This window comes from Trachemys scripta, chromosome 14 (genome assembly GCF_013100865.1).
Source record: "Trachemys scripta elegans isolate TJP31775 chromosome 14, CAS_Tse_1.0, whole genome shotgun sequence".
NCBI lineage: Eukaryota > Metazoa > Chordata > Testudines > Emydidae > Trachemys > Trachemys scripta.
Genome location: NC_048311.1, coordinates 32,662,603 through 32,672,388, shown reverse-complemented (window position 1 = coordinate 32,672,388; position 9,786 = coordinate 32,662,603). Strand labels below are relative to the sequence as shown.

At 62.8% G+C, this 9,786-nt stretch overlaps 1 protein-coding gene across 5 annotated transcripts; it reads right to left on the bottom strand.

Annotated features, from left to right (window-relative positions):
• LOC117887671 (alpha-N-acetylgalactosaminide alpha-2,6-sialyltransferase 2-like) lies at positions 1 to 8,499 on the bottom strand. 5 transcript variants are annotated; one of them, XM_034790343.1, is made up of 10 exons: positions 8,361 to 8,499; positions 7,691 to 8,185; positions 6,218 to 6,362; positions 5,679 to 5,844; positions 5,163 to 5,340; positions 4,335 to 4,473; positions 3,615 to 3,718; positions 2,781 to 2,864; positions 2,346 to 2,445; positions 1 to 1,495 (listed from the first exon to the last, which is right to left on the bottom strand). In XM_034790343.1, the coding sequence occupies exons 2-10, from the start codon at positions 7,807 to 7,809 to the stop codon at positions 1,325 to 1,327; spliced, it is 1,206 nt and encodes a 401-aa protein (XP_034646234.1). In that variant the 5' UTR covers positions 7,810 to 8,185; positions 8,361 to 8,499; the 3' UTR covers positions 1 to 1,324. The 5 variants fall into 5 exon arrangements, with proteins under 5 accessions (XP_034646234.1, XP_034646236.1, XP_034646235.1 ...); XM_034790345.1 differs by having other exon boundaries at positions 7,691 to 8,120; positions 8,361 to 8,493; XM_034790344.1 differs by having other exon boundaries at positions 7,691 to 7,883; positions 7,979 to 8,481.
• Positions 8,500 to 9,786: the final 1,287 nt, after the last annotated feature.

The window sequence follows — 9,786 nt, the reverse complement described above, 5'->3', positions numbered from 1 at the left end:
ACTTGCATTTCAAAGCTCTATTCATTTACGGATCTTCCTAACCAGTCTCTAAAGTTCGGCCAGGGGTCAGGTCAGTCTGAGTTAATTAACTCTTTCTGGCCCTGTCACCTTTCAATGAGATATTGTATTACACTCACAATGTCACACCTGCTGCACTCCTTCCCCAGGCCGCATGGACCAGAGGGGGCAGCCGTGCCCCAAGCCTGCGCCAGCAGATGGGAGCGGGGGTCAGCCAGCAGGAAAGGCTAAAGCCATTGCTGAGTGACGCCTGGCTCCCTCGAGGGAAACGTCCCAAGGAAGCACTTGGCCCCATTCTAGCAGGACAGACGCGGCTGCCTTTCCGTGAACACGACTCCCATCAAAGGGAATAGGAGACCTGTGGGTGAGGACGGAGTCCATGGGCCGACCGACCTCCCCGCCAGGGGCCCGGACTACTGCCTGCAAACCAGACCCGGGAGCCCTGCAGACAACTGGCTCACCGCCCTGCGATTCAGGCTCCGTTTCCACCGAGGGTCCCAGGCAGCCAGCCAGGATAAAGCTACAGAATCTGTTGTATAAATTGCCCAATTCAGACGTGAATAAATGGGCTATCGGCCTAGAAGTTAGCCAACGCTGCTGCTCACGGGATGGAGAGACACTGCCATGAAAAGGCAGGGCTGAGCCTACGACCCAAAACTACGCCAGCATCGGCCATCCAACTACATTGTGCCCACCGCTGTGGGCTTCCCGAGCTAGCAGGGCTGGGTGGGGTTGCAGGACTTCTGGCCCACTCCAAACTGATCTGGAAGCCCCAACCCGAGAAGGGAACCTGTACCTAGAACCCCCAAGCTAGCGCCAGGTCTGGCTGGGGCCGGCTGGTTTGGAGCAGGTGGAGATCACAATACCTGGGGGTACAATGATCTCGCTACAGTTCAAGTCACATTTAAAAAATGATGCAAAGAGAATGGGGGAGGGCTGGAGCCTGAGCCGCTGTCCCATCCAGGGAGCGGTTCACAGCAGCTGGGAATCCGGCCCGGGGATTGTAGATGCCCAAGTGAAGCGCAGCCGAACTCTGACCCCGAAGGGAGAGGCTTGAAAGCGCTAGGCAAGGTGCAGGAGCCGCGTCCCAGCTCACAGCGTCCTGCCCTGAGCACAGTGGGGCGACAGCTGGACAGTCCAACGGGGCTTTTCCTTCCCTGAGGTCTAGGTCCCAGCTTCACGCTTGACGCAGGGTTTGTTCCCAGTGCAGTGCCGGTGTCTCTGCCCCAGCGCCCCACCAGCCAGGTCCCGTCTGAGCCGGTGCGTCAATCCCTTCACTCTGCACTGCCCAGCGCAGACCTGATCTTCAGCCTCTCATGTGCAGCGTGAGGAGCCGGCTCTGGTGCAGTTCCTGCCACAGGCTCATCTCCAGCTGCAGGTCGTGGTTGGCGTAGAACACCAGGGCCTTGTGCGTCAGGTCGAAGTAGTGATCGGAGTAGGCCTGGTAGTCGGGGGTGATGAACCCGTAAGCGCTCACCTGGGAGAGGGGGTGGAGTTAGCCAGACCCTGCCAGGAGCCCTGAACAGCCAGGCACAGATCCCACCTAAAATCCCACTTGGGGAGGGGCCAAAACAACACCTTACCCCGCCCCCAGCCCTTTAAAGGGAGATGTGGAGCAGAACCTGATCAGAGACCTCCTGCCTGCGGTGTACGAGCCTCCCCTGACCCACTCCCATGTGTGTGTGGGGGGTGTCACCCTCATGAGGGTCTTGCCAGGTCCGTGGGGGGGGGAAGATTGTTGCACCCACTGGGAAAGTGCAGATAAAACTCTCCTGCAGCTTCCAGCTAAGCGAGCAGGGCAGGAGCCCTGCAGCAGCAGCGATGCGCCACGCACTAGGGCTGCATGGCCAGACACGGGGACCGCGCGTGCCACACACCAGGGCAGAGCCATCACCACAGCGATGAGGGAACTACACATGCGCTAACTGCAGCGTGTGGCTCGCAGCAGGGCTAACACACCAGGCCTGCGCAGTGCAGCCACCAGCGGGCACGGCGCATGGACCGCAGCGGGACAATGAGCGCAGGCCAATGCAACGGCTGGGGCCCAGGCAACACAGGGGTGCACGGCTAGGCACATGGGCTCGACCAGCAGGCTCCAGAGAGAGGCCGGAGGGAACGCAGGCTGCAGGGGTTAAAGCAGCCAGCGCAGCCTGCCAGGCAAGCTGTGGCTGCTGTCCAAGGAGTCCAGCACCGGGGCTGGGGAGGGCGAGGAAATGACCGAGTCCCTCCCGTCCTAAGGCTGGCAGTGTGCCCTGCGACCAGCAGATGGCACCTTCTGCCTTGTGGTCAGGGCAGAGTAGCCTGAGCGGGTTATTAGCCGTCCCTACCTCATCGCAGGTGTGGAGGGCAGCCAACAGCATCACTGCCCCAGTGGAGGGACGGTACAGCCTCCACTGCGGGGTGTCCAAAATGCCAGAGCGAAGGAACCTGCCAGCCAGGAGAGAAGAGGGAAGACTACAGCTGCTGGTGGGGACCGTGCCTTCACCCCACGGAGCACGGAGAATTCACCCACCTGGCACTGGGACAGAGGATCCCCCCGCTGCAGTTACCCGTCTTCTGGCGGATGGCTCCCCTGCGAGCCAGCCACACAGGCCCTGCAGATCAGCTGGGCTCCCTCCCTGCCTCCCCGGGGGGCAAAGGCTCCGTCTCTGCAGCGCTCGAGGGCTCTGGGGCTGCGGGGCCCTGGATCCAGCCCTCCCCCCATGGCAGTGCAGGGCCGCGGGAAGCACTTGCAGCCAGAGGCTCCGACGCAGGATCGTTACCGGTTCCTGATGTAGCGGATAAAATCCGGGTGAAACATCTTAAACTTCTCCGCCCGCAGGTCGTTCCCGAAGTATCGCTCCGGCCTGTGGGGAGGAGACGCGCTGGTGTGAGAATCCCCCCGGCCCGAAGGGACTCCCCACAGGCATGTCCTCCGCCTGCCCAAGCTGCTTGGGTCACAGCAGAACAATGGCCCGTCCAGCTCAGCACTCCCACCCCCAGCTCCGCGGACATTAACCGAGCCCCAAGGAGCGGGTTTGCGGGGGCTCCTGCTGCCCCTTCGCTGAACGACGGCAGCATCAGAGCAGGCTGCTGCTGCGGCTAGCGACCGGACGCCGGGGCACCACGGGCAGGGAAGCTTGGTCCGGCACCTGGCGGAGAGCAGAGGCCTGTACTGCACAAGAGAGCCTCCATGTCTATCCTGGGCCACGCGCAGAGATCTCCAGGCCTTGGTTTGCTCCACTTTGCCTCAGGAGTCTTCACAGAGCCCTGCCCCCATGCCGGGACCCCTGCCAGCTGGCCTCTGTCACATGGTTGTTAAACAAAGGAAATTCACCCACAAAAAACTTTGTTAAGCAGCACCAGGCTCCGAAATGCTGGGTCAGCAGTGTCGTGGGCTCTCAGCTCCCCCATAACAGACACTGCCCCCTTACCTGTGCCTGATGGGACCTGGCCCCCACTTCCCAAGCGTTACATGGATGGCGGGCACCCAGCTCCCCTCGTGTGGTGAGCAGTGAGCGCACAGATATCCTGGAGCATGTCACGGACCTTGGGCAGCACAGGAACCAAGCAGCCTGTTTCAAATCATGGACCCTCCTCCCTGCCCCGGGACTCACCGAGCACCCTCATCTGGGCCTCTGTTGACAGGGCGGTGGGTCAGGGCTGCCCGGAGCAGCAGGTAATCTCGGTCGTGGTCCGGGAGGAAGATGTACTTGGTTTCCTGTTGCAATGTATACGTCGATTAATGGGGTCATGGCCCCTGGCCCAGCACTGCCTTCCCCACCCTATGGAGCCCTCGTCTGGGCTCTTTGTTTGCTGCTGCCTGACCTGGGGGGGTGACAAGGCAGCCGTGCTCGGCCCGGGGCTGGGAAATCCCAGAGTCACCCCTGGCATTCAGTACACCTGGCAGCCTGGGCTCAGATAGGCCCCACAACAGGGCTAATATTGAGGTGCATCAGGAGAGGCAGTGTGGGGAGGCCAGGGCTGGGCTAGCAGAGGGGCTGTGGGTTGGGAGTGCAGGGCATCGGCAGAGCGGTGCGTGAGATGATAAAATTAATAATATTGCGATGTTCATCCGTAGATCTCACAACACATTACAGGTCAGGATCATTCTCCCCATTGTGCAGATGGTAAACTGAGGCCAAGGGAGAGAGGGACTCGCCCGTGGTCACCCAGCAGCTCAGTGGCTGGGGCAGGAATAGAACCCCTGTCTCCTGAGTCCCAGTCCAGTGCTCCATCCATTAAGCCACACTGCCTCCTTGCTCACGCTGCTCAGACACCCGGGCTCTAGCCAGCGGCATCAGCGTGTGACGGCCGGGGCAGGCGCGTCCCCTCACCAGAGTCTGGGGCAGCTGGCGGAAGCCATCGCTGGCGTAGTTATGCAGCGAATTCATCATGGTGTTAGTGGAGAAGACGTAGAAGGAGGTCCTGCGGCCCACGTCTCTTTCGAAGCCCTTGGTGAGGGCCCCGTTGACCCTGCGAGGAGAGGAGGGGAGGAGAGTCAGCGCTGCAGGCCGCTCCGGGGACTGAGAGCCGAAAGAGCCCGCACCGCCTTAGCGCAGCTTCGGCCACAGGGACGTTCTTCCAGTGCTGGAGAGAGCGTTCCCACAACGCCCTGGGGCTGCTGGAGCCAGAGGGATCTGGTGTTGTGACAGGGCTTCTCCAGCGAGGGCCACAGACGAGCTCTCGGCCCAGGGGACCAGGCGCCCGCGGCTCCGTCCTGGAGCAGGCGAAACAGCTACCGATGGGGAGCAGAGAGCACCAGCCAACATCCGACCCTGCCCTGCTCACGAGTTTCATCCGCCACCCCCTGGCCAGCCTGCCCCCTCTTCCTGCTCGCGCCGGGGGAGACTCCGGCTCTGCCTGTACTATGCTCTGCCTGCAGCGCAAACGTGACAACCCCAGCCCACGGCCCTCATGCAAACATCACTCACTCGGTGCACGACTAAGCGAACTCCCCTGTGGCCTGCGTGTTGCTGGGGGACCTGCAGGTCCGATTCCCCCCCACATCCCTCCGCTGCGCTGCCCAGACAGGTTCCCAGTGAGCTCTCACCTGGGGCAAGTATGCCCCCCCCCCCGCTGCCCAGCCCCCCCAGCGAGCTCTCATCTGGGGCAGGTACGCCCCCCCCCGCACCACGCTGCCCAGCCCCCCAGCAAGCTCTCACCTGAAGACATAGTCGTGCCGGTCGATCGCAGCCCCTGCCCGGGAGCCATTCAGGATACCACCGTTGCCCACCACGGCGCAGCGGACGCAGGGGGAGACGCCCGCAGCAGCTCCGGGGCGGGCGTCGAACATGTGCTCATTGGCCGACGTGTTGAGACGGGTCAGCGCGTCCCTCACAACTGGAACCACAAGCCAGGGGCAGAGGGTGAGCCGGGGGCGGCCGACGTGCCTGGCACACGGCAGGCTTCACCTCCAGGCACGGGGGCACAAGGGGAACTCCAGTGTGTATGGCAGAGCAGGGTGCCCAGCTGCCAGTGCTAGCCGGGTTGGAGACCGAGGCAGATTCTGCTCCCAACACAGCAGACCCAGCACTGCCTCCTAGGGGCGGGAGTCACCCCCAGGGCAGCGCCAGGCCCCAGCCTTCCTGGGAACAAGCGGCCAGCGCTCGGCTCTCAGGGCGACAGACAGCTCCTCCCTCGGCCCCGTTCGCCCCTCACGCCCCGCCACGAGCTCTCACCGGGCCAGCCGACCTCCTGCCAGCCGTGGGCCCCCCCGTAGCTCCGCAGGCGTTGATACTCAGCCAGCCGGGCATGCCGGGCCCACTGCAGCACTGGGATGGCCTCCAGGAAGACGCTGCTGAACTTGGTGCTTGCGATCCTCTTCCTGATGCCAATGGGGCACCTCTGGCAAAGCAAAACCCGAAGAGCGGGGGATGAGGAGGAGCCAGGCAGCCCCGCCAGGAGGGGGTGGGGGGGCCTACCAGTGGGGGGCGGGGGGGAGCAGTCTTTGTGTGAGCCCAGCTCGAGGCCAGCGCTAGACACAACCAGGAGGCCCCTGGTCTGGGCAGCCATGCAGGGGAGCTCAGGCTGGCCCCTTGGAGCTGCAGGATGAGAGGTCGCCGAGGGGGGATGACGGGAGCCTGGCGGCAGGAGCCCAGCATTGTCCTCACTGGCACGGCACACCCCTCCTGTGCACAACCGCGCAGTGACACTTCCCCCTCCAGGAAGGAATCCATGGCCTGGAGCCCCCAGGCCTTCACCCCCCCCAAGTGCATACCGAGTTCCGGTACGTCTCGTCCCGGCCATACAGGTCCCCCAAGAACGGCTGCAGCGTGGCGCTGGGGGCCCTACTGCCCAGCGGGGTCACCGGTGCCTGCGCTGTCATGGCTCTGGCTCCAGGCTGGCGAGCGCCGAGAGGATCCCTTGGGGCCGGGGGCAGAGAAGAGAGCAGTTTCACGGTGCGTTCCCCCTCGGCCTGGCAAGGTGTCTGCCTGGCAGAGGGGACGCGGGCCCTGCTGCTTCGGGCTGCATGGTTGGCCCCTGTAGCTAGGGACTGCGCCCCCCATGGCTAGTTACAGGACGGCACCTGTGGAAGTGCCGGCCAGCGGTGCCATATGAAGGCAGCTACGCAGGAAGAAACAGGGCATTAAAGGAGGCTCTGCCCCCTCCCTGCCCCCCTGTTCCTGCACATCAGCTCTGCCCCCAGGCATGGGAGTTTGGTCACTGCAAAGGTTAAAGCCCCGAGATTGCACAACCAGAACCCTGCCCCCCCGTCCCCCGGGGCATGTGGGAATGGGACCCGACCCCCTGCGGTGCTGGATTGGAGCGTGAAGACCCCGACGCACAGAGCAGGGGGAGCAGCTCCCCACCCCGGAGCCGCACACAGGAGGGAGGGGCAGCGCCAGCCGCCCGGCCTGCTCGGCTCTCCCCCGAGGAGACAGGCACAGCTCCGTATCCTGTTCCTGATCCCGGGCCCAGTCGCTGCTTGTGAGGGGAGGATTAGAGCTCAGCACAGACACCAGTGCTAAGCCAGGGCGGCAGGGCTGCAGCCCCGCTGAGGGGAGGGCCACAGGCAGGCCAGGGGAGTCGGGCTCGCATCCGGCTCTGTAGGGCAGACAGAAGCGGGAGCAGGGGCCCGTGACCCCCCCAGCCGGGACCGTAGGGAGCTGGGATTCTGAGTGTGAAGTGCTGGGCAGCCGTTCCTGCCTCACAGCAGCCCCCCCCTGCAAACGCTTCATCCCCAGCTGCCATTCAGAGCAGTGGGCGAACGCACAAAAAGGAGCCAGGGGTTCGTTTGCTTCAAAAGCAAAAACCCCCTGGCCTGCAACGCTGCCTCACAGCCAGCGCCCCAGAGCCCGTCGCCCTGCTCCTCTGGCCCGGGCGGCCCCAGGATGGGCCACACCCCACCGCGAAGCAGCCAGAGGGGTAGAGGGAAAGTCACAGGGGGAAGGGGGTCCCCGGGTTTGCTAATCATTATCCGCCTGCTGTTCGGAAAGTTCCAAGGGCACAATATTGGCACAAAGACCTGAGCGAGGGCGAGACGCCACCGCTGGCAGGGGCAGCTTGGCAGAGCCCCAAGGCAGGGAAATCCCCCCAGATCAGCAGAACACGGCACCCTAGCCACGCGTTTCTGCTGCTCCCATCGCTGGTGTCTACATGCTGCGCTACAGGAGGCCCACGGCAGGGACGGGGTCGCCTTCCTCGCGGCTAGAGCCCTCCGAGAGCAGAGAGGAGACCGGTTGGTCTTTACCTGTAGGAAAAGCTCGGGAAGCTTCCCCGGCTGTAGTGGGTCCTGGCTTGGTACAGAAGCAGCAGGGTCCCGGCACCCAGCAGGGCCCAGCGCAGGGCCCAGCTTCGCAGGCGGACCATGGCTGGCGCAGCGGCACCGGCAGGTGTTGGAGCAGGGTCTGGGCGACGCGGCGGTTCTCGCGGCCCCGTGGAAGCTGTGGAGCAGGTGCAGACACACAAACCCGGCTCACGGTCGGCCTCTTCGTGCACACAGCCCCGAGCGGCCCCTCCGGATCCCCCCACCTCGTACCTCTCCGCTCAAATTCTAACCCAGCTGCGTTTCTCCAGGATCCCAGGCAGCCTCGAGGCTAAAGCACGTCAGCTCTGCCAGCAGAGGGCCCTTCGGAAAGAGATCAGGCGGATGGGAGGTGGAGTGGACGGCTCTGTCCAGCCTGGAAAGGATCCCAGAAGAGGGCGGCACAGAAAGGGGGAAGGGGAAGAGACCGTTCCTAGGAATCTGCAAGGAGAACTCCATGCTATGCAAGATGTGGCTTCCCGTCCACCGACCCACCCAGCCTCGGTCCACCTCACTGCCTGCCTAGCCCACCTCCAACCCAGCCACCCCACTTCCATTAGCTTCCGTCCCATAGGGGCTCTTTGCCCCTGCCCGGGCCTCCTCCCTGCCTTTGCACCTTCCAGCGGCACTGCCTGATCACAGAGGGCTCTTTCCAGCCCTGGGACGTGTCTCTGAAGCACCTTTGGTCGTACTGGAAATTACGGGCGGGTGGATTGTACGTGCACTGAGCTCGGTGCAGCCCACAACGGAAACCCCAGCTGTAGCACACACAGGATGTCTGATCAGCCAGCCTCCTGCATCATACCAGTAACATCTGCACGCTGGCGATAAGGAGGAGGTCCTTTGCTGGGGACAGCCTGTGAGGGCCGGGCAGTCTGAAGTACTCACTGGGTTTGCATTCCTCCAGGCCGAGGGATTTCCCCAGGGCTGTTTGTTTAGACCGTTCTAGGTGCCCTTTATCAGATCTTCAAAACACAACAGAGAGGTCAGTCCAATGAGACTGGCCAGCGTGGAAAAGGGCGCATGCCGAGAACTTGGTAGCTAGCTGAGCAGGACGCATTCAGGGCCACACGCTGCAGGGGGTTGTTTCCTGGGTCAGCAGCACCCAGGCCTGAACCAAGGGCCGGTCGCTGCACGATGCCCTCTCAGACCAACCCTGTGGGAATGCCGGCTGGGGCATGGCCCCCAGGGAGGTCACACTCCCAGCATCATCCTGCAGGTTGTTATGCTGCTGCTGTCTGTGGGGAGGGTGGTAAAGGAAAAGCAGAAAAGTCCCAACTCTGCCTCTCTCCCCTGTGGTCAGTAACTGCCCCCAGACCTGGAGGAGCCGTCCTGGCCTCAGGGCGCCGGGCAGCATGGTTAACACACAGCAAGGCAGCCTGGTTGCTCTCAGAGGGAGGACAGAGAACACGGCCCCAGCTCCCCACTCCCCGGCACAGGCGGCCCGGCTTCCCATGCTCACACGTGAGCCCAGGGCTGACTCACCGGCAGGTGGCTGTGTTCAAGATCAGCAATTGGCTTGTGACCTTTAACAGGCCATGGGACGGATCCAAACAAGAACACATTGGGGAACCAAGAGAGCTACAAGCCCATCTTGGAGGAGAGAAAGGCCCCTCTCGCACCTTGCCATCCATCTCACATCCCCTTCCCCCGCCATGGTCTGTCTGGGGTGTTGGGATGGTGCCAAATCAGTGTGGCCATACTGAATGAATGGTGGGAGCGTATCTCGGGGGAACACCCTGCACCCCCATGTTCATCCTTATGATCGTGTGGGATCCAATGCAAAGTTTGTCACGGTGGGTGTCTTCAGAAGGCTCATGATGCACTGAGCATTGTTCTAGTAATGTTCTAGGTTGTAATTTCATGTATATAGTTATGAGGCTGAAAATGTGCCCTTGTGGCTTAAAACAAGCCCAGGCAAAACTCTCCAGGAACAGAGAAGCAGTTCACACCTCATCAGGACATGGATGGGACAAACCCAGCCCAGCCTCACAGGAACAAAGGACGCTGGCTTAGGCAGCAACAAAGGATCTGTTGGACTC